The sequence below is a fragment of the Peromyscus maniculatus genome, chromosome 23 (assembly GCF_049852395.1).
Source record: "Peromyscus maniculatus bairdii isolate BWxNUB_F1_BW_parent chromosome 23, HU_Pman_BW_mat_3.1, whole genome shotgun sequence".
NCBI classification, from domain to species: Eukaryota; Metazoa; Chordata; class Mammalia; order Rodentia; family Cricetidae; genus Peromyscus; species Peromyscus maniculatus.
In genome coordinates, this window is record NC_134874.1 from 21,469,982 (window position 1) to 21,494,000 (window position 24,019).

At 42.0% G+C, this 24,019-nt stretch overlaps 1 protein-coding gene across 3 annotated transcripts in view; it reads left to right on the plus strand.

The window, feature by feature from the left end:
- Vkorc1l1 (vitamin K epoxide reductase complex subunit 1L1) overlaps window positions 1-23,786 on the plus strand; it is a 45,411-nt gene extending 21,625 nt beyond the window's left edge. For 2 of the 3 annotated variants that reach the window (XM_006971358.3, XM_016002628.3), the window contains exons 2-3: window positions 17,302-17,411; window positions 21,105-23,786. In XM_006971358.3, coding sequence (XP_006971420.1) covers window positions 17,302-17,411; window positions 21,105-21,331 — 337 coding nt within the window. In that variant the 3' untranslated portion in view covers window positions 21,332-23,786. The remainder of the gene's footprint in view (window positions 1-17,301; window positions 17,412-21,104) is intronic. The other variant, XM_016002632.3, reaches the window with a different exon arrangement.
- The last annotated feature ends 233 nt before the right edge of the window (window positions 23,787-24,019 follow it).

The following is a 24,019-nucleotide window of genomic DNA, read 5'->3' on the forward strand; positions in this document are numbered from 1 at the left end:
TAGTCCCCTCTGGCCTCAAATTATGATCTTCCTGCCTCAGCCACCAAACCTGGCTACAGTAGGATTTTTGAGTTGATGTGGGAACAAAGGAGAGAGTTGAAATGATTGAGGCTTATTGGAGGGCTGTGCATCATTAGAATGGAGGAGGGCATGAAGGCTGTAGGTTGAAGGTATTTGACAGTTTCAGAAATGTCAGTTAGAGAGAATGGTTTGCAAAACCAGCTACAACTGTGAGCTGTGGTTGATGTCTACACACTGTGCTCAGGAGGCTGAGGTTAGGAGATCCTGCTGCAGATTTAGACCAGCCTGGTCTTCGTGGTTTCCACATAAACACACACACACTCTCTCTCTCTCTACCACATATACATCTCATTTTCTTTGTGTTACGTTTGTGTTATAAGAATATGGAAAAAAGATTGCCATTAAAAAATAACCCGAGCAGGTATTTTTTTTGTCTTGGTTTTTCAAGACAGGGTTTCCCTGTGTACCCAGGCTGTCCTAAAACTCGCTCTGTAGACCAGGCTGGCCTGGAACTCAGATCCTCCTGAATGCTGGAATTAAAGGTGTAAGCCACTACCTCCCAGCTGGATCATTTTTCTTAACATTGGAATGGAATTAACTTGTTTTGTTTTTTTTTTCTTCTGTTTATACATGCATTATAAAGGGTAGACTGATTTTAAAACACAGTAGATGACATTCTAAAGTTTTTCTCCTCCGGGTTGTTGCTAAGTGAAGAAATCCAAGGCGCTGTGACTGTGGCACTGTAAAGGAGAGGCAGGGGAAACGTCAAGGAAAATGGAGGAAAGTCATGGGTTAGAGATTACAAAGAGGAGGTGTTAGTGAGACAAAGGCTTTAGACGTGAAACGAAGGCATTACTGTTTGGTTTACAATAGTCTGTCCAGCAATAGTATGAACACAAGGGCTGGATTTGATCCCCTGTTGCTGTGACAAAATAACCTGACAAAAGTGACTTAAGTGAGAAAGGGTTTATTTTAGCTCTAGTCTGCAGGGGCTTGAAGCAGCTGGCCCTGTTTTATCTGCAGTCAGAGAACAGTGGATGCCTGTGCTCACCTTAGTCTTTCCATTCCATATCGCCCAGGGACTGATCCCACCTACAGTTAAGATGGATCTTCTCACACCAGTCAACATAGTCAAGATGACCCTCACAGGCATGCTCAGAGGGTCATCTTCCAGGTGATTCTAAATTCTGTGACATTGACCATACTAATAATCAGACATTTATTATTATCATGGCTCAGTGGGTGAAGGTTCCTAATGACCTAAGTTCAAATCCTGGGGCCCACATGGTCAGAGTAGAGAACTGACTTCTGCAAATTGTTCTCTGACCTCCCCACCTATGCCCCTCCCCCATAAATAAATAGTAAATAGGAAAGAAATGAAACCAGAAAACTGGCTGGGCATAGTGGCCTTCTGTAATGCCAGCACTTGGAAGGGTAAGAGAGGAAGAGCCTCTCAAATTGGAGACTATCTCAAAGAACAAGTCAGGTGTTGTGGTCAACAGTCGTGAGGGTGAGGCCGGAGCATCACCACACCTTTGAATCCAGCAGGGTTTAATGTCGTGAGTTCCCATCAGGCCAGAGCCACATAGCAAGACCCTGTCTCAAAAACACAATCTCCAGAAAACTAGCTCAGTGGTACAGTGTGCTGCCTAGCCACTTCAAAGACCTTAGTCCTGTCCTCAACATTAAAAGAAAAAGAAACTGGAAAGCTGTTAAACATTGTGTAAGCTAGCAGTTTGTAGGTCCTGGGAGTACCTACATTGGCCAGTGATCTCTTAGAGAAAGGAGGCGAACCTGAGCTCTCTGGTTACCCCAGTTCATATAGAAGTTTGCAGGCTGCAGAATAGAGAGTAAGGAGCTCAAATCAAGTTTGGTGGCCTTTTGTTTTTTGAGACAAGGTTTCTTTGTGTAGCCCTGGCTGTCCTGGAACTTGCTTTGTAAACCAGGCTGGCCTCGAACTCAGTGATCTGCCTGCCTCTGTCTCCTGGGTGCTGGGATTAAAGGTGTGTGCCACCACACTCGGCAGGTTTGGTGGTCTTAACTTTAACTTGGTTGAGAAACTAGACATAAAAGTTGGATAGAGTAGGAGAGGAGGAGGAAAAATTTGGACAGATTACATTGGGGGAAGATAAAGAGAACTCTAGACAGGCAGAGTGTCACTGTTAGTCTGGTGAGCACTGATCTGTACTTTGGTGAGAGGGGGCTACTCAGCCCATGGAAAGCCCTAGGGAGAGTGATCCAGGCACTGTGCTGGATGGAGTCTGTTCCTACTAGCCAGAGTCTTTGCAGGCCATCAAAGGGTATGGTCCTAGAAATAAGGCTAAATCTGCTCTAATTAAAGGCTCCATTACACCCACCCTCCCAGTGCAGAAGTAATTTTGGAGGCTAATCCCAAGAAACTCAACACTGCCAAAACAAAAACCTGGCACTCAAAAGAGAAAACAGTGTCTTATCGTTAAAAAAATTACCAAGCTTGGAAAGAACCAGGAAAATGTGCCTTAAAACAGCAGGAAAATCAGTCTCAGAGCTAACACATTGGAATTAAGAAAGACATTGAAACAAATACTGATTGTTTGTTTGAGAAGGTAAAAGATTTGTATAACACAGTGAAGATAAATATATATATATATATATATATATATATATATATATATATATATTTTATTCAAATAAAACATTTAGCTGGGTGGTGGTGGCTCACGCCTTAAATCCCATGCACTGGGGAGGCAGAGGCAAGTGGATCTCTACGAGTTTGAGGCTAGCCTGGTCTACAGAACAAGTTATAGGACAGTCAGGGCTACACAGAGAAATCCTGTTTCAAAAAACAAACAAAACAAAAACCAAACCATTTAGAAGTGGAAAAGAAAAATACACACAGATGAGGCACCTATAACTCAGCGAACTTGAAAATGTAACAATTTAAGCAGAAATAAAATGTAAAAAAAAATGGAGATATTAATAAGTCATCAGTCACTATACTAGGGGCAACAGTTTAAAAAACAACAGAATGTGAGAGGAAGATGCAAACATGTGTAAGTGATGCCAAGAACATTAGAAATGCACAGATTGCAAGAAGCTCAGCAGAGAGGTGACCACACCAAGACGAAGCCAGCCAGCAAGCACTCCACCACAGGGCATTCATTTCTTTAGGTTTTTATCTGCTCTTTAGTGATTCTATTGCCGTTCTAAATTTCACAAGATGTGCTGTCTCCTTTTCTTTTCAAGACAGGGTTTCTCTGCATAGCCCTGACTAACCTGGAACTCACTCTGGAGACCAGGCTGGCCTCCAACTCCTTCCTGCCTCTGCTTCCTGAGTGCTGAGATTAAAGGTCTGTGCCACTGCTGCCCAACTGGCAAGATTTGCTTTTTATGTCGGATGTTTTTTAAAGAGATTTATTTCACTTTGTGTTTCCTGAACTGGCCTTGAATTTGTTGGCTCAATCCCTGATCCCACCTCAGCCTCCCAAATGTCTAGGACTATAGACATAGTTGAAATTCTTTCATCTCTAAACTCTTTTCTCAGATTATTCAGTTATTGTCTCACTTCATGATGATCTACAGATAGGAAAATGTCCTAAAATCATTCATTTTATTTTCTGAGATTTATTAAAACATTTTCAAGTATAAATGTTTTTTCTGTGTAAATATATGTGAATACCTGGTGCCTGCAGAGGCCAGAAGAAGGTGTCAGATCCCCTAAAACTGCAGTTATAGGCAGTTGTAAGCCACCTGACATGGGTATTGGGAATCAAACTTGGATCCTCTGCAAGAACAGTATGCACTCTTTTATTTTTATTTTCTTATTTTTCCAGACAGGGTTTCTCTGTGTAGTTTTGGCACCTGTCCTGGATCTCACTTGGTAGCCCAGGCTGGCCTCACAAGAGATTCACCTGGCTCTGCCTCCCGAGTTCTGGGAATAAAGGCGTGCGCCACCACTGCCCGGCTCAGAATATACTCTTAACTATATCTTTCCAGCCCCATAGCCTGAATTTTTCTGGTAAGGAGCTAGAAGGAATTTTATAAAGAATGGAAATTTAGGATTTTGTTTTGGGGTAATAGGGAATTTTCATTCATGAGTAAAAATAAATTAGAACTGGATTGGGTGGCACACACTTGTAATCCCAACCATAGAGAGGCTGAAGCAGGAGGACTGCTGTGAGAGTTTAAGGGCAACTTGCACTACATTATGAGTTTGAGCCTGACTGGACTAGCAAGGCCCTGCCTCAGCCTCCTACTCCCGAGAGGAAGATTACCAAGAAGTGCTTAATGTAAGGTAGAAGACTTGATACTAAGTACATTCTCATTCATATTCACACCCCAACACCTCCGGTTATGCTTAGTAGAGTTCCCATGTAGGTGTGAGTGTAAAATTGAACTGGTGTGTTTACTCACAGTAAATGCTTTGAAGGAGAGTGGGAGTAACAGAGAAGAGCTCCACCCTAAGCCTCAGTCTAGGTAGATGACTTTCTGAGGTCTCAATGTTCCCTACCTTAAACATAAAATTCATCATTCAAGCCAGCTTTTGATTTCCTTCCTCATGCCTGAAAACTTACTCATAGTGGCAATATTTCTGATGGCCTTTTCCTGGTAGTTAGTTTGGAAGAGCCTGTAGACCTGCTTTCTCTCTCAGCAGAGGCCTCAGTAGACCTCCTGGCATTTAGTTACTTGCAAATGCCACCAAATAAACACTACTATTGTTTTGTCTTACTCTATAAGAAAAAGATTTTGTTATTTTTTATTTATCTATCTATCTGTCTGTCTGTCTGTCTATCTGAGACAGGGTTTCTCTTTGTAGACCTGGCTGTTCTGGAACTCACTCTGTATACCACGCTGGCCTCAAACTCACAGAAAGCTGCCTGCCTCTGCCTCCCCAGTGCTGGGATTAAAGGCTTACACCACTGGGGCAGGAGAGATGGCTCAGCAGTTAAGAGAATGTAATGGGCTGCTCTTCCAGAGAACCCTGCTTCAATTCCCAGCAACCACATGGCAGCTCACAACTGTTTCAGGGGATCTGATAACCTTCACACCAATGCACATAAAATAAAGTTAAAAAACAAACAAACAAATAACAGACAAAAAACATCACCACCACCCGGCTGGAAGATTTCATATTTTCACTGCTGCTAGCTGGGCTAACCATCCTCAGATCTTTGAGCTGGATGTTTAATTGTTGTTTGCATTAAAATGTACTTAAACTGTGGGGAGTCTAGGCTTAACAGAACATTCTAGTAGTTCTAAAGACAGTTTGTTATTTGTTAGTCTGACATAGTTAGGTTTTGTTTAGGGGAGGATTGGGAAGGTGGCTCCGTTTGCAAAGTGCTTGCTACAGAAGTGGCTGGGTGAGGCATGTCTGTAAACCCAGCCCTGGGAAGGATTCCTGGGACTTGCTAGTCAGCCAATCTAGCCAATCTGAGCTCCAGGTTCAGTAAAAGACCCTGTCTCCAAAAAACAAAGGTAGAGAAGGCGTGGAGGAAGACAACTCACATCAACCTCTAGCCTCCACATGCACATAAAAGGTTTCAGTTGTTTCAGAGAGTTTTCTACTAGTCTCTTCTTAACAATCTCTGGACAGGATGCTAGATTAACAGGAACCACCATGCCCTGGTTCTGGCTTTTATTATGTAGCTGTGGAAACAGGGAAAGCCGTGTATGAGATCTGTTAATTTGTTGGTTGTGAAAGCTGAACTATTCCACATGTAAATATTGACGTGGTTAAAAATATGTTCCTGTGTGCTTCAAATTTCTTTTAAGTATTAAAATTTTAAATTACTTGAAGTATTAATAGAATCTCAAAGCAACAGAGACTTATTCAGAATTTCATCCATATTTAATCTGCTGACCAAGCTAAAGACATGTAACTTTCTAAGGCTAGCCTAGTTTTCCCAGTGGTGAAGAGTTTGTAAAATTCCCAATTCAGGGGCTGAAGAGATGGCTCAGCAGTTAAGAGCAGAGGACACAGGTCCAGTTCCCAGCACTCACTTGTGGTTCACAGTCATCTAACTGCAGTTTTAGGGGATCCAGCACCCTCTTCTGATCCTCTCTGGCACCAGGCACACATGTGGTGCATAGACATACATACAGGCAAAACATTCATGTACAAAAAATTAATTAAAAATTTTAATTTCCAGTGCAGAGGCTGGGTGGGGTTGGGGATGGCTCAGATGGTGTAGTGGTTGTCAGGCAGGCGTGAATTCCTGAGTTCAGTTCCCCAGCACCCACATAAAAAGGCTGCTGTAGTGGTGAGCTTTGTCATCTCAGTGCTAGGAAGTCAAAGACCAGAGAATTCCTGTGATTCTCTGACTAGCCAGCCTAACATAATCAGTGTCAGTTTCTAGTGAGATGTAGTTGGTTGTTTTTTACTCTTTACTTTTTGTTCTTTGCTCATTTGGGGGGCCCACCACCCAGCTTTCAAATAAATACACACTGAAGACTTACTCTTTCTTATGAATGTCTGGCCTTAGCTTGGTTTGTTTCTAGGCAAGTTTTATTAAATTATCCCATCTACCTTTTGCCTCTGGGCTTTTATCTTTCTCTATTTTATTGATCTTATTTTACTGCTTACTCCATGACTCGCTGTGTAGCTGGGTGGCTGGCCCCTGATGTCCTTCTCCTTTTCTCATTCCTTCTTCCTCTTTGCTCTTTTTTTCCTCCTATGTATTCTCTCTGCCTGCCAGCTCCGCCTATCCTTTCTCCTGCCTTGCTATTGGCCATTCAGCACTTTATTAGACCAATCAGGTGATTTAGACAGGCAAAGTAACACAGCTTCACAGAGTTAAACAAATGCAACATAAAAGGATGCAACACATCTTTGCATCACTAAACAAATGTTCCACCGTGTAACTAGAGTTTTCCTGCCTGGCCCACAGTCAGGACAAATCTCTCTCACCCTGCAGTCCCACAGCTGCTCAGACCCAACCAAGTAAACACAGAGACTTATATTGCTTACAAACTGTATGGCCGTGGCATGCTTCTTGCTAACTGTTCTCATATCTTAAATTAACCCATTTCTATAAATCTATACCTTGCCACATGGCTCATGGCTTACCAGCATCTTCACATGCGGCTTGTCATGGTGATGGCTGGCAGTGTCTCTCACTCAGCCTTCTACTTCCCAAAATTCTTTTTCTCCTTGTCCTGCCTATACTTCCTCCTGCCTGACTACTGGCCAATCAGTGTTTTATTTACTAACCAGTCAGAGCAACACATTTGCCATACAGATCATCCCACAGCACCACCGCATAAACAAATGGAACATATTTAAACTAATATTTTACATCAGTGAGAGACTGCAAAAGCAAGGTGGACAGCTTTTGAGGAGTAAAATCTGACATTGACCTCTGACCTACACACACAAGCGCATGTGTGTGTGCACCTTTCAATGTGGACACACATAAACCCATACACAAATACTAATTTCCAATCCGTTGTGAACTGATATGTTTGTAAAATGTATCACTAAAACAATGAAATCAGACATACAAAATACAAGTTCAAATAGTTTAATCAACTGACATTTCAATACTTAAGTAGAACAGGATAAGGAATTATAGAAACTGGACATAGAGTCAGATGCATAGTTATTTTGCAGTTGAAATAATAAAACTACAGGAGAGCAGTACTTTGTACTAACAAATACTAATCAACAGTTAAAAGCTTTTTAAAAATAGTTTATTTTTGCAACTATAATTATATCATTTCTCCCTTCCCTTTCCTCCCTCCAAAAGTTCCCATATAGTCCTCTGGCTGATTACCTCAGAGTGGTACCACTCTTGGATGACTCCTGGACTTTGAAATGCATTAAGAATCCCCCAAAGTACAAAATCACTGTTCTAATGTTCTGTTTATAGGATTAGAAAAGACCTTGAACAGTTTGATCCTGTTCAGAGCATTCATGCTGAATTTTATACAAAATGAAATAATATATAGCTTCCAGTGCATCTTCATCTTTATATAGTAGCCAATTCATAGATTTTATGTTGAGTAATTAAAATAACTTTACATGAAAGGATTAGATTTAGTTCTGTTATATTTTCTTTAAGTAGGTCTCATTTGGTTGCAAAGTCAAGTTTGAATTTTTTGTTAAGTTTATAAGGCCAAGATAATCAATGAAAAGCATTTCTCAAAGCTGCTTTTTCTCCTCCTTGAAGTTCCCAACTTTTGTTTTCAAAATTTAAAAACATTTTTTTCCCTTACCTTTTTATTTTATATGGGGGTATGGTGTGTGTCAGGAGGTACCATGTGCCATGGCATTCATGTGGAGGTCAGAAGAAGTCTTAACTTTCTGTAGTCAGTTCTCTTCCACCTTGTGTGTCCTGGGAATCAAACCCAAGTTATCTGGATGGGTGGCAGTTGCCTTTACTTGTTTTATTTATGATTCTCTAGAGGACTGTTGGATTAAATGGGATGAATATATATTACATATGTACATATGTGTATATTAAGAATTTAAGTCAGCTTGCATTAAAACAACCATTGACTCACACCCCAGAGGCTGAGAACCTGTTAGTTGCTCAGGATTTTTTGTTTTGTTTTGTTGAGACCAGATCTCTACACAGCCCTGGCTGTCCTGGAACTCATTGTTCCAGGCTGACCTCCAACTCACAGAGATCCATCTGCCTCTACCTCCTGAGTGCTGGCCTTAGGAGCGTGGACCACCACACTGGGCTTGTTCATTTTTGAGGTTGAATGACTCAGCACCCAGAGCAGTCCTGCGGGAGCTGTCTCATGCCTCAGGCTGACAGCCCACTGGTTGCCTGGTCCGCAAGGCTAGGTGCCTGAGGAGTTACAGTTTGGTGTGGGAAGTCTGAAAGGTTCCTGGAGAGCCACTGGCCCTTAGTCCCACGAGGGAAGCCTGGAAATACTGGTTCTGGTATCAGCGAAGGAATCAGCAGCAGCAACAGGGCAGATCAACTGCTTGGCAAGAGAGAAGGCCAAGCGAGCAAAAGGTGAGCAATCACCTTCAGCCACTCCCTTTGGATCTGCACTGTTATCGTTGGGACAGCTCTCAGGAGAGGCTTCCTACTCAGCTCATGATTTCTGGCCAGTTGACATTAAAACCAGCCATAATACTTGCTGAGCCATTGTGAAGGTCCCTGTTTTCACTCTTTTTTTTTTTTTTTTTTTTTTTTTAATTTTACAATACCATTCAGTTCTACATATCAGCCACGGATTCCCTTGTTCTCCCCCCTCTTGCCCCCCCTCCCCCTCCCCCCAGCCCACCCCCCATTCCCACGTCCTCCAGGGCAAAGCCTCCCCCAGGACTGAGATCAACCTGGTAGACTCAGTCCAGGCAAGTCCAGTCCCCTCCTCCCAGACTGAGCCAAGCGTCCCTGCATAAGCCCCAGGTTTCAAACAGCCAACTCATGCAATGAGCACAGGATGTTTTCACTCTTTAAACTTGTCTGCCACTGACAAGAAAGTATTATGATCTCACTGGGTGGTGGTGGTGCAGGCCTTTAATCTCAGCACTAGGGAGGTAGAGGATGGCAGATCTCTGTGAATTTGAGGCCAGCCTGGTCTACAGAGTGAACCCAGGATAGCCAGGGCAAGAAGAGAAACCCTGTCTCAAAAAACCAACCTCCTCCCACCAGAAAAACCCCCAAAAAGCCTCAAAACACAATTCTTTTAAAGAGTATTAGGGGGCTGGAGAAATGGCTCAGCGGTTAAAGAGCACTAACTGCTCTTCCAGAGGACCCGAGTTCAATTCCCAGCAACCATATGGTGGCTCACAACCACCTGTAATGAGTCTAGTGCCATCTTCTGGCCAGCAGAGACACATACAGGTAGAACACTACATGAAAAATAAATAAATATTAAAAATAAATAAATAGTATTAGGTAAAGAAAGTTAGGAGTGGAGCTCAGAAATTGAGCACTCTGAGTTCTGTCCCTAGCCCTTCCATTAAAAAAACGTGTGTGTGTGTGTGTGTGTGTGTGTGTGTGTGTGTGTGTGTGTGTGTGTGTGTGTGTGTGTGTGTGCGCGCGCGCACGCGCGCGATGGAGAGATGGCTCAGTGGTTAAGAGCACTGAATTTTCTTCCAGAGACCCTGAGTTCAATTCCCAATACCAACCACATGGTGACTAACTCCAGTTCTGAGGAATACAACGCCCTCTTCTGGCCTCCACAGGCATTGCATGTACGTGATACACAGACCAAAATACTCAAATACACATAAAATAAAAATAACAAAAGATTAAAAATAAATAAATGGTGCTTACCACTGTACCTGATAGAACTGACTTTTTAAAAATTCAGCCTCAATGACAACCTTGGCTGTTCTGGCACAATCCGCTTTATTTTTTGAGACAGTGCTGGGATTGCTTGCATAGCGAGCGCTTTACCAATTGACCTATCCCCCTATGTACACACACATTTCAGTTTTGCTGCCCCAGCAGGCAGCACACTCTATTGTCAGCCTTCCGCCATCAGTCTTGGCACTGAGGCTGAATTTTTCTGAGGATGACACTTCTTGGTCTTCATTGCTAGGATGCTTCTTCCAGCCTCCTTTGGTTTGCTGGTGTAGTATGCCAGTGCTTGTTTGTCCATATGTAGATTTTATTTTTCTAGCTTAACTAGTGTTAAGTTATAAAGTAAGTTGGGCATAATGGCACATGCCTGTAATCCTACCACTCAAGAGGTTGAGGCAAGAAAGATTGCCATTAGTATAACAAGTACCGGGCTAGCCAAGGCTACGTAGCAAGATCCTGTCTTTAAAAAGAAAAAAGAAAAGAAAAACGTATACAATTGCTAAAAAACATAAATCTGCTGCATGTGGTGATGCCCTGCTTTAATCCCAGCACTTGGGAGGCAGAGGCAGGCAGAGCTCTTGAGTTTGAACCCAGTCTAGTCCACATAAAGAGTTTATGGCCAGCAAGGGTTACATAGTGAGCCCCTGTCTCAAAAACCAAACAAAAAGTACATGGTGAGGTCTTTTACTCCCAATTTGTTTTATTTCCTATATTTTTACATCAAGAATTCCAGTAGGCCTGGGGATAGCTTAGCGAGCAACGGGCTTGCTGTGCGAGTGTGAGGAGCTGAGTTCAGATCCTTCGACCCACATCAAGTGTTAGAGGTAAGGGGTCCCTGAGAGACCTGTCTCAGAAGATCAAATGGTGGGCCATGGTGGTGTGTGCCTGGAATCCCAGGAATCTGCCTACAAGCCTCCTAGAGGAAACTATAGTTGGGTTCTCTCCCTCTAGCACTATAATTTTGCTTTTTATGAAGACAGTAAAAACATAGAATCAAACCTTATATACCTTATACACTCACCTTAGACTTTATGCTCTGCCTCACTTCTGGAGTGTTGGTATTATAGGCTTGCTTCACCATGCTTAGCCGACTGGCTACCTGAAAAGAAAATATTAAAGCTAGGTGAGGTACCTACCATGCCGGTAGTCCTAGTACTTGAGTGGCTGAGGCAGGAGATTACCACTAGTTCAAAGCTATCCTAAGTGAGTTGATACTAGTTGATGCTAGACCTCTTTTTAAAAATGAGAGGGCAAAGCCGTCTCTCTCCATCAGTTATTAATCTCCTTTAAAGTGTAACATAAAAATATATAGCTGTAGGTGTTTTGGCAACATTCCTTTAGCAAGTGAAGTATTCATAAGCATGTTCCCTTTAGTAGTTGTTAAGATATGATACCAACATTAAATTCCAAGGAAGCAGTTGTATGTAAAAGACAGTGCAGCTGGGTGGTGGTGGTGCATGCCTTTAATTCCTGTACTCGGGAGGCAGAGGCAGGTAAATCTTTTGAGTTTGAGGCCAGCCTGGTCTATAGAGTGAGTTCCAGGACAGCCAGGGCTACACAGAGAAACCCTGTCTTGAAAAACAAACAAGGCCGGGCGGTGGTGGCGCACGCCTTTAATCCCAGCACTCGGGAGGCAGAGGCAGGTGGATCTCTGTGAGTTCGAGGCCAGCCTGGGCTACAGAGTGAGTTTCAGGAAAGGCACAAAGCTACACATGGAAACCCTGTCTCAAAAAACAAAAACAAACAAACAAAAAAACAAGACAGTGTTGTCCAAAGACAGCTTTCTGGTGGTTACGGCTGAGTAAAACTCAGCCAGGAATAGTGGCTCACACCTGCAGTCATGCTTGGGAGGCTGAGGCAGGAAGATTGTCACGTTAGGCCAGCCTGAGCTACATAGTTCTAGGCCAGTATAGGTTATAGAATGCGAGATCTGGTATCAAAACCTTAAAGAAAAAAAGGTAAAGTCCATAGGAATGAGTGGAATGACCTCAGATGAGTCCACAGAATGTTTCTCAGCCAGATTGTGTGTGTGTGTGTGTGTGTGTGTGTGTGTATGTGTGTGTGTGTGTGTGTGTGTGTACACATACCCAGTGCATGTGGAGGCAGGTCAGTGTTGAATGACTTCCTTGATTTCCTTTCCCTTATTATTATTTTTTAGTTATTTTATTTATTTATATGTGTTTTTGTATACACACCACAGAATTATTTGGAGGTTGGGGACAACTTGCAGTAACCATTTCTCTCCATCCACCATGTATGTGGGTCTTGAAGATTGAACTCAGGTTGTCAGGCTTGGCAGTAAGGGCCTTGACCCACTGAGCCATCTGGATAGACAAGGTCTCTCACTGGTCGGGGACATCCTGATCTGGCTAGGCTGGCTAGCCAGCAAATCCCAGGTATTCACTTGCCTGTTCCCCATCCCCTGGCTGGGATTACAGATGCCATCACACCTAACATTTGACATAAGTTCTGGGGCTTGAACTTGGATCTCCTTGCTTATATAGCCAACACTTTACCAAATCAGCCATCTCCTCATCCCTTCAGCCACATTTTGACATCTCTGGCCTCCATTTCAAGGACAGTTAAAGGGAAAGCCACCAAATCTGGAATTAGTTGAGGAAACTTAGAGTGTTAATGTTGGCCGGGTGGTGTTTTACTGAACTGTAGCATCTGAGACTATCTGAAGGCACAGGATTGACAACTGAAACAGGAACAGTTGTGGTTCGTGTAAACACAAGCATAAGTCACCAAAGTCCTCAGCCACATGTTCACCCTTCCATCTCTGATGCCATTAATTTATCAAAGGTTGTTGTTGATGTCATCATCTCCTGACTCTAAAATTCCACCCATATCCTGACTGCCACCAAATTTATCTCTAGCTTACACTGCAAGTTCATATATCTCGTTGCTTATCCGTCACCTTATGGAGATGCATAAAGGCAGTATAAACCTGGGTCCAAAGCTCAGTTTCTGATCATAGCCTTCAGAAGACTTGAGCAGCTTCTCTTCCCAACTGCTCAAGTCAAATCCTCAGTGTTGCATCATTTCTTTGTGTCATACTTCATGTATGTTCCGTGTGTGCACAAGTTCTGGGAGCTGCACCCTCCAAATAGCCTGGATCTAGCATATCTCAGCATTTGGCCAACATGGCTAACATGCCTTTTTATTTTTATTATTTATTTATTTATTTTTGTTTGTTTGTTTGTTTTGTTTTGTGTTTGGAGACAAGGTTTCTCTGTGTAACAGTCCTGGCTGTCTTGGAACTAACTTTTGTAGACCAGGCTGGTCTCGAATTCACAGAGATCCACCTGTCTTTGCCTTTCCAATGCTGGGATTGAAGTCATGCACCACCACTCCTCGGCTTAGAATGCCTTTTTAAACAAATTTTTAAAATATTTTATTTATCTATTTATTTACTTATTTTTTTTTTAAAACAGGTTTCCCTATTGTAGTTCTGTCTGTCTTCATGATTGCTATGTAGACCAGGCTGGCCTCAAACTCACAGAGATCTACCTGCCTCTGCCTCCTGAGTGCTAGGATTAAAGACATGCATCATTACTCCTGGCTCATTTTTATTTTATTTAAAATTTTTTTTATTTTATGTAGTTTTGTGTGTATGGGTATTTTGCCTACCTGTATGCCTGGTGTTTGAGGAGGCCAGAAGAGGGAGTTGGGTCAGATCCTCTGACTGGAGCCCTAGACAGTTGTGAGATGCTGTGTTTCACTGGGACACAAACCAGGTCCTCTGGAAGAGCAGCCAGCACTCCTAACCACTGACCCATTTCTTCTGCCCCCAGCTTATTTTTATTTTAGTGGGTGTGGCCGTGTGTGTGTGTGTGTGTGTGTGTGTGTGTGTGTGTGTATGTGTGTGTGTGTGTGTGTGTGTGTGTGTGTGTGTGTGTGTGTGTAGGTGTTCATGTTAGTTCAACACTCAAGAGGCCAGAGAGTTTTAGTTACAAACAGTTGTGAGCCACCAGACATGGGTCTGGGATCTGAACTCAGGTCCTCTTCAAGAGCAGTGTGTGCTCTTAACTGCTGAGTCATCTTTCAGCCCTCTAGAACGATTTTGCTTTTGTTTTTTTGGACACAGAATATGGCTTTGTAGCTCAATTTCTCATTCTCCTCCTGCCTCAGCCTCCCAAGTCCTGAGATTATAGAGATATACAACCATACCCATTTCTTTTTTTTCACTCAATAATTATGATATTCATTAATTGAATTGATTTATTACATTCATGATATTATGTCCTGATACTACTGTCCATTTGTGGGGTTTTTCCATCACACAAAACAGAGATTCTGTACTTAGGAAATCATTGCTCTATAATCCTTTCTTCTCTGCCTTGAGATAACATCTAATCTTTCCGTCTCTATAAATTTGTATATTCTATATATTTCATGTAATACAATTCTATAGTATTTGTCCTTTTTTTTTAAATGTAAAAACATTTTATGTACAACTGCAGGAGAAATAATACTCAGATAGCCTGAACATAAAAACAGGTTATAATTTAAAAGTTCGGGGTTATTTTAAACAGTAAAATATTTTCTCTGTGGAAAATAGTATAAGTGATAACATTTCCCAATAAGCCCTTTTAAGCCAGATGATAGATGAGTTATACATATAAATATTGATTAGATTCTGGGATACAGAAGAGACATGTTTTACTTAAGTTCCATACCCATTTCAAAATAATCTTTTTATAATATACACTGGGATAAAGCCAAGCATGGTATCTTACGCCTTTAATCCCAGCACTAAGGAGGCAGAGGCAAATCTTCGAGTTCAAGGCCAGCTTGGTTTACATGATGAGTTCCAGGATAGTCAGGGTTACACAGTGAGACCTTAAAAAAAAAATGTTTTAAATTATTTTCCAAGTATGTTCTATCCATACTGGCTCCTTGACTGTTCTTCACACAAGATTACTAATGGGTGTGTGTGTGCATTTTAATGGCGTGTGTGTACCAGTCAGAAGACAACTTGTGGGGTTGGTTCTGTCCATCATAGTAAGTCCTGAGAATTGAACTCAGGTTATCAGGCTTGGTGACAAAGGCCTTTACTCCCTGAGCTATCTCACTGGCCCTACATTTTTAAAAAATTTATTATTATTATATATAGAAGATGTGGACAGGGATGGTGGTGGATGGCCACGGCACACATGTGGAAGTCAGAGGACAACATTGTGGAGTCGGTTCTCTCCTTCCACTTTTATGTGAGTTTCAGGGGTTGAACTCAGTATCCACAACATGCAGGAAACATCGATGTGCAAGCTTGGGGCCATTCTGATAAAGAACTAGGAATGGTACAGCTGGGTCCAATGGGAGGTCTATTTCTAGTTGATTATTTTTGTTGTTGTTTTGACACAGGGTCTTATTTTGTAACCCAGGCTGCCCTAGGACTCACTGTGTAGCTCAGGTTAGCCTCACACTCATGATAATTCTTCTGCTTCAGCCTCCAGAGTGCTGGAATTACAGACATGCACCCCAGCCTCAGCTCCTTTTGTTGAATGCAATCTTAGCCCCACTGCCAGCCTACTGAAGCAAAATCTGCATTTTGACAAGTCCCCACTAGGTGATTTCATTTTACCAAGTGCTGACCTGGAATGTTCCACCCCCATTCTTCTGTGTATCTGAATAGGCTTGTTCCATCCCGAAGGTAATGTACTTGGTAATGTTTTATTTTTTATTTCTATTTTTGTGGCCATAACTAGAATGTAAGTCCCATGAGGGCAGTGCTGTCTCTTGGGTGCTGTCCTTCAGTGCCTGACTACTCAGTAAGTAGTTGATGAATGAAGAGAGTACATGCGTGTAACAGGACTGGCTTTGTGGTTTGAAATGTGTAAGTCTATGCAATAAAAATCCTCGGCAGTTCCCAGTTCCAAGATTGGGGTGGTTACTGTTTTGACATCAGTGTGAAGGGGTTTTATTCTCTTGCTTGGGCATGAATTTTTTTAAATCAGTGTGACTCGATCATTCATTCTCATTTTCAGACGTTTGTCTTTACAGCAAAGTTGAGGTGGTTCTAGTGTACCCCACTAAACTCTGTGGTTATTTCCTCTTTGTATTCAGAAAGACTGTCCTTCTGAGTTCAAGCTGAAGTCTTTTAAGGTTTTTATCCAGTTGCTAGTCTGTTTGTATTATCTTATTCAATTGTGATTTTAATAATAAATTTTTTAAATAAAAGGATTCTAGGGTGGGTAATAGAGGTGGGAAAGATATTAAAGAAGGTGGACAGAATGAACTTTTATATAAAATTGTCAAAGAACAAACTCAATAAAAGTTACTTTTAAGAGCTTCTGAAAATGAAGTCACATACAAATTTTAAAGTTACTTTAAATAAACAGATAGAGGAATGTGAAGTATCAGTTTTTCACTTTGGAAGCAGGATTCTAGAAGAGACCTATGTTTCCTGTATTGCTCTGCATTCAAAGATCTGTTCCCGGGGTATCTATCCCTCAGGCTTACCTTGGTGAAATTTCCAGTAAGCAATTCTCACTGTCGATTTTGAGTACAGCTGTGGAACGGACCACATCCAGTTTTCATCTGGGGGCACTTAGCAGTGGCTGAAGGCTTTGGTTAATGGTCACAGCTGAGAGTGGGAAATGGAGTGCGTGGAGGCCAGGGATCTTGTTAAACACTGGATAGCAAGAACAGCCCACATGTCAAAGAATTACCGAGTTGGAACGGTCTGAGAGGGTGACTTGAATTAAGAGAGCCTTTCTCTTGAATACTGTCAGTAAAGAAACTTTTGCCTACAGGAAAAAAAGAAAGTGGTGTGGAGAGTCTTAGATGGAAATACAGAGCTTTTAGGGTTGTTTGTATTAAACCATCATTTTAAATCAGACACAATACAGGAATTTAGTGATCGGCCTTCCTTCCCCTGTGCGTGCGTAAATCACCCTTGGAACAAAAGATATTTAAGCGTTTTGTCAACGTAGTTGATTTTGGAATTGGATAACATTCTCAAATAATTTTACATTTTAAAATTTAGGGAATCTCAAATATAGGGTTACTGGTTTTCCTTATTTTACAGATGGGGTCGAGGATTTGGTCTTTTGGGTTCCATTTTTGGAAAAGATGGTGTATTAAACCAGCCAAACAGTGTCTTTGGACTTATATTTTATATACTACAGTTATTACTTGGTAAGTATTTATACAGAGATACAGAAATAAGCTTGTTACCCCATTCAGTGCTTGTGTCTTCGCCCTAAAGTGTATCTTCATAGTGAAAAGCACGTGCTGATCATAGAGCACCACTAGGGGGCAGCACATTTTTGTCCTGTGAAAATGTGATTCACTGCTTTTTATGATGTGCTGACCTTGGTATCAGTGGACCTTTAGTCATGCTAGCAGTGTGTCATGATGTCCAGAAACCCAGCCCCATCCATGGAAATTATTACTCCAGTCTTCCTTGTAAGCTTGTTTTTTAAAATTATGTTATAGACTCTGGCTATCTTAAAATAGCACATATTAAGTAAACAGTAGCAGGAAGCTGCTATAACTTCATCGCTTTTATGTATCTACTGTTTCCCTGTCTTGTGGGTCTTTTGTTTGTCCCCCATGGTGCTGGGATCGAACCCAGAATTGTATAATTGAGCTACATCCCTAGCCCTGCCTTTTGCTTTTAAGAAAAAAGTCTTAGGGCCTCATATTTTTCAATATCATTGTCCTAAGTGTCTGTGGACATCTCAATTTCACATTTTTACTAAATAATGCCATGGGGATCCATTTTCTTTAAAGTACTGCCTCCCTTGAGTTATTTTCCTGAAATAAATTTCCGGGTATGAGGTTAATCAGTCAAAAAATATTTAATGGATTTTAACAGTTATTGCCAAATTGTTGTCCCCTCCTCCAGTCGTCTGGTCTCCATCTAATCTTCATTTTAAAAGGGTGTGGGGTTTTTTTTGTCAGATTTTCTAGTTATCAAGTATCAGTAGCCATCTTTGTGATTTTACTGTATTTTAATGTCCTTTTACTGCCCACTAAGCTTATTTGTGATAATTCTTTTATCCTTTAAAATGTTGGTTTTGTGGTTATGCTTGGGGTCTAGTGCTTTGCGGTTCAACTTTTAATGTTTTATTCATTGTTTGTCAGCTCTTCTGTGCAGTGACTGGTTAAGTCTGCAGTTGACTTGCTGTGATTCACATTTGGAATATGATTTTTTTCTAAAAAGTTTGCCCAATTCTGAATGTGCATACTTATCCTGCAGAAGTAGGAAGGTGTAGACGAGATGATAGTGCAGTTTAAGATAGCAGAGCTATCACTGGGGGTTCAGCTGTCTGTCAGTAACGGCTGAACTAACAAGGGCGGGTCCACATTGGAAAGTTCTGTGTAGCCATTAAAGCAAAAGTGAGTGGAAACAGATTAGGATGCTGTCCAGAAGAACAAGCAAAATGGAGCTTAAAGTCTAGGGTAATCATGTTTGCATGTGCATGGAAAGCATAGTGAGGGACTCCGTGGTTGGAGGGAGCAGGTTCATCTCGAGTGTATTGGTTCTGTGGGATTTCTAAAGTACAAACACCAACTCAGGAGCAGCTCCTTCCCCTTCATAGGAAAGTGCTTAGGGAAAAAGTCATCCATGTTTATGTGGGAAATCGAGGTGAGACAGGTTTCCATTTATAATATTAATGTGCTGGTTCCATTTCATGTGCATACTTTCATCGTGTGTATTATTTCCACTCATATTTCCTGACTTGTTAGTTTCCACATGCTTTTGTAATGTCAGTTCTTTTGAATCAGCTAACACATCCAGAGCTTGCCACCTCATTCCCTCGGTAGACTGTGTGACCGTCATCATTTCAAATGATGGTTCATTTTAAACATAGTTCACATGTTAAAAAAAAAACAAGCAGTCCCACCTCAGTTCCAGTTTGTTTTATCTTCTTTGCCCCATCCCCCACCAGCTCGTGGTTCTGGTGTTTTTGCATATATAAAAAATACAAACAAATGGTCTAGTCTTTTAAAACACAAAAAGTAAATGCTGTGTTCCCTGTGCTACAGCTTACTTTCTTTTCTCCCCCTTTTATTATCTATATCTGTATCTATATATGATTTTTGTTTATTTGTTTTGTTTTATTTTGCTTTTCAAGACAGGATTTCTCTATGTAACAGCCCTGGCCTTCCTGGAACTCTCTTTGTAGAACAGGCTGGCCTTGAACTCATAGAGATCTGCCTGCCCCTGCCGGGATTAAAGGCATGCACTACCACCACCACCACCACCACCACCACCACCACCACCACCACCCGGCTCTTTTTTATTTTTTTTATGTGAATACATTGTTTTTATTTTCTTTTTTTCACAGCTATAAAATATTTTATTGTTAGAGTTATGGCCCATTATAAAGTCCACAGTTTTCCCACCAATCACAAGCACCTGCATATACCACCGTTAATACAGTAGCAGCATTTCCAAGGCACTCTGAGCACCTTACTGTAGCTCAGATAGTCCAGCTTTAGCTGAGCTCACTTAATCCTCACAACAGACTGAGGAGGTAGCTCATGTATTGTCTTCTACTGAAATCTGAGAGGAGAAAAACACAGTAGATAGCTTACATATTATTTTATTTTTCTGGTTCTTTGCTTGCAGCGCTGGGGATTGAACCCATGCATCTAGAACCCTTGTGCATCTACATGACAAGAGAACATTATGGAGATTCATCTCTAGCCTACCAGTATCATTTCTCAAAATATTTATTTATTTATTTATTTATTTACATATATCAGACCAGGCTGGAACTCATAGCCTTGGCTGTCCTTAGAAGCATAGACGATCACCTACCTTAGCCTGCTGGGTGCTGGGATTATGGAGTGGCTCACCATGCCTGGTTCTTGCATCGTTTTCAACTGTCTGAGAAGGTTAAGGTGTTAACACTCATTATTCAGGCTTAGAGTTTCAAGATAGGTGGGTAGCACGGTGAGGGCAGTGCTAGGTGAGGACACTGAACACAGTCTGGGCTTTGCTGGCCCTCTAGCCATTGGGTAGGCAGAGGGTTGAAGAAGCTCTGCCCTTTTTTGACCTTGAAAAGGAGTGTATATAGTCTTGGTGTCACTGGCATTGGGGAATTACAGAGCAGTCCATGTGAAGGCAGTCAAGACTCCAGACACACTTTTGTCCTAAGCCCTGGCTTCTAATACCTGATTACTTTTGCCCCACCTTGGTACAGGCTCTTACTGTAACCCAGACAGGCTCAGTTGTTAGTCCTTCTGCCTCAGCCCCAGAGTGCTGGATTACGGACATGTTGCCACCACACCTGGCTGGGACGGCCTGTTTTCCTCCTCGGTTTTGCTGCACATGTGGCTACTGGCCTGCTGTAGTTGCCTTAGCCACCAGTTAGCCATCCTGAAGTGTTTCCACACTCTGTTCTGTTTTTTCCTCTTCAGCACAGTGTTGGCGAGGGCATCACCAGGTTTGGGTTTTTGGTAAATTTGATCTAACCATGAAAACATTCTCCCCAGATAGGGAACCTGTAGTGAAACACCAGGGGAGGGTCTCACCCCAGGAGGTGTGGCTTGGAAGGAAAGCTCAGCCCTCATTCCTCTGCACATTAGGAGACTGTCAGCATCTTTGCTTAAAATGATTGTAAGCTTGCATAGCTGTGTGCACACACACATCCTCGTGAAATAGTAACAGGTCAGAAACCTGGCAGCTCTGAACCCGCCCTGAATTGAGTAAAACTCAGCCTGACTAGTGTGAAAACAGACGGGCGGTTGTTTTCAGAGTCAAGAAGGTAAGGTCAGTGTTGATCTACGACTGCTTTTAGCTGCAGCCTGTCACTTGTCAGTTGAGAGGCTTCTGTCCAGGCCAGGTTCTGACCCAGCCATGTCTCTCTCTTGCAGGCATGACGGCCAGTGCAGTTGCGGCCCTTGTCCTCATGACCTCCTCCATCGTGTCCGTGGTGGGCTCTTTGTACCTGGCCTACATTCTGTACTTTGTGCTGAAGGAGTTTTGCATCATCTGCGTCACCACATACGTGCTGAACTTCATTCTCCTCATCATCAATTACAAACGACTAGTTTACTTGAATGAGGCCTGGAAGCGACAGCTGCAGCCTAAGGAAGACTGACGGCTGGCGGATTCCCACCCAACTGTCTCAGACACTTCTTTCATTAAGTTTATTTGCAAGTTTTTTTTTTTTTAATTCACAACAGACACTTTCCCTGAGAATCTTAAACTGATTTTTTAAAATACTGTAAATTAGAAGGGGCCCTAGCTATTTTCTGTGTCAATCTTCATTTTAAATCCGGATACAAAAAAGGATACACCGAGCCAATCAAAGACAAGCTTTAACTTTACCTTGAAGATGTTTCTGAGATAATAAAATGTAGCCCTAGCCCCCGGTCCTCAACCGTAAAGTGAGCAGCCATTGCTAGTAATTCTTTAATGTGTATAAATTCAATTTCAGGTATAACAAATGTGATCATGAACATGAAAATATTTTAGAATAGATACTGTATTAAATATTGCCATGTTTACAATATGTAATATGTTTTTAGCTGATGGATTTAAATCTGTAGATTCAATTAGAGTCCATTCGTGTGATATTTGTAAATAAAGGTAGAAACATTGGATCCACCCCTGCAGAACTTACTGTACAGTTTAGTTGAAGTGTAGCAATGAAGAGTTGTCAGCTCAGCGTGACTGATAAGTAGTGGAGAAAGTAGACAGCAACAGATCATCTTGGGAAACGTGCTGACAGTCCTGGTGCAGGGTTGACAGCAGAAACAGTAGGGTGCTTGGTTCCCTTCCACCTCCCACTCTGAGAGGAAGAAGCGAGATCTGAACATCCCAGTCAAGTTTGACTAGTCATAAAACTGGATGGATCCTAACAGTTTAGGATGTCATGTGACCAGACCTGTAATTCCAAGGCTCTTGGGACACTGATGGTAGGAAATGGATGTAGTCTTTGGAGAAAATAAACCACTATGGCATTTTTGGGCAAAGCCTCTTAACCAGTAGCTGACCTTTCAATACAGATGTGTTCCCTTGATCCTGGTGCCAGTCAACTCGACAGTATTAGGACTGAAATCTGCACAAGCCTGTGCTCCGAGGTCGGTCCATGGTGTTTCCTTTCTCGTTTCTTCTTGCACTAAGGATTGTCAGTAAGTGTTTCACAATTGCATATTGAATTTGTAAACCTTAGGGCTGACACGAGGACCAGTTTGCTGACTCAGAAGAAACACAACACATAGAAAGACTTGGAAGTGAAACATGGAAACTTTGTCCCACTCCAGTAGCCACACAGAAGCAGTGAGAAGAAACCCAGAGGTGATCTGAATAAACCCGATGGCATGGTTTACTGTGTTTCTCTGGTTAGCATCTTACAGGAGATGTTCAAAGTGCCTTCTGTCTTCAATCTCAAACCAAATCATTCTGTGTGTTGAACTGGGGCAGAAGTATCCCTCCTTTCATTCCTTACCACAAAGCAGAGAATTTGCTTTCTACCAGAAGGGGCTGTGTGGCCATTTTATTCCTTGGGTTGAGAAGTAGTGGCAATGTTCTGATTTACGATTTGGTTAATGATTATGTTAAAAATAGGCAACTAGATGGCAAATTCTGAGAGCTTTTATTTGCCTTCTTTTTGGAGGGAGGAACCAGGCTTTGCTTTGTAAAGAACGTGTATGGTCAGCAGTCATTGAGTGGTTTAGGACCGTCAGTCACAACTTATATGCACCATAGGATCTCTGGCCCAGGGCAGGCATAAAGTAGGAATTGTAATGCCCTTTTAGTAGGTTCTAACCAGTTTCTTTCTTTTTTCTCTCACCAGTTTCTTAAAAAAAAAGCTTAATTCTGATTTCATCAAAGGTTGTGTTTCCCCCACAAATGTGAACATTTCCATGACTGTCTTACTATGTATGCGTTGTTGTCGTCGTCTGAAGTAGTTAAAGAACTTCTAGAAAGTACTGAATGGTATTTAGGAGAACCAAGTCCTTGTGAGAGAACTGTACAGTGAGGTCTTCTCGTAGCCCTTCGTCCAGGTCTCCCAAGGCAGTGGAAATGGCTAATAGCCAAGACTTCTGCTACTTACATATCAAGGGTGTGCTAAACAAGTCCCTTGGATCCCAATTCCAAATGAACTTTTGTATCTTGTATCACTCAGCAGAGCGGCGTTAAAGCCTGTCTTGACAGTACAGCTGTCTTCAACACTTACCCAGGAAAAGGTGAGAGTATTCCATCCACCAAACCCTTCATAGCTTCCCTTTGCTTTCCTAAGTCTTGGGAGTACCACCATTATAGATTGTATGGGTTTTTTGTTTATTACATTCCTGTGACCCAATAGAGTGAATACCCCTTTCTCACTGAGAGTTAACAGGTGCTGTCTGAAATAAGAGCGTCTGTGCTCACACTTGCCTGTGGTCCCCTCACTTGGGAGGTAGGAGGAGGAGGATCAGGAGTTCAAGGTCATCCTTGACTACATAGCAAATTGGAGACCAGCCTTAGCTACACGAGATCCTGTCTTTAAAAGAAAAAAGAAAGAAAAGAAAAAAGCTTTTGCTAAAATATATGTTCTCAGTAAGTGACCCTGTTGTGTTTTATTTGGTAGTTTTTGCCCTGAGGAAATTCTATTAAACCTGGTAGAATGGGGGAGAAAAAATACTGTGTTATAAAATTGCTAATATTGTTATGACTGTTTCAGACTGAATATTTAAACACTGAAGAAGCAGGGTTTGGCTGGGCATGATGACACACACCTTGAATCCCAGCACTTGGGAGGCAGGGGCACGTGGATCTCTGAGTTGGAGGCCTGTCTAGT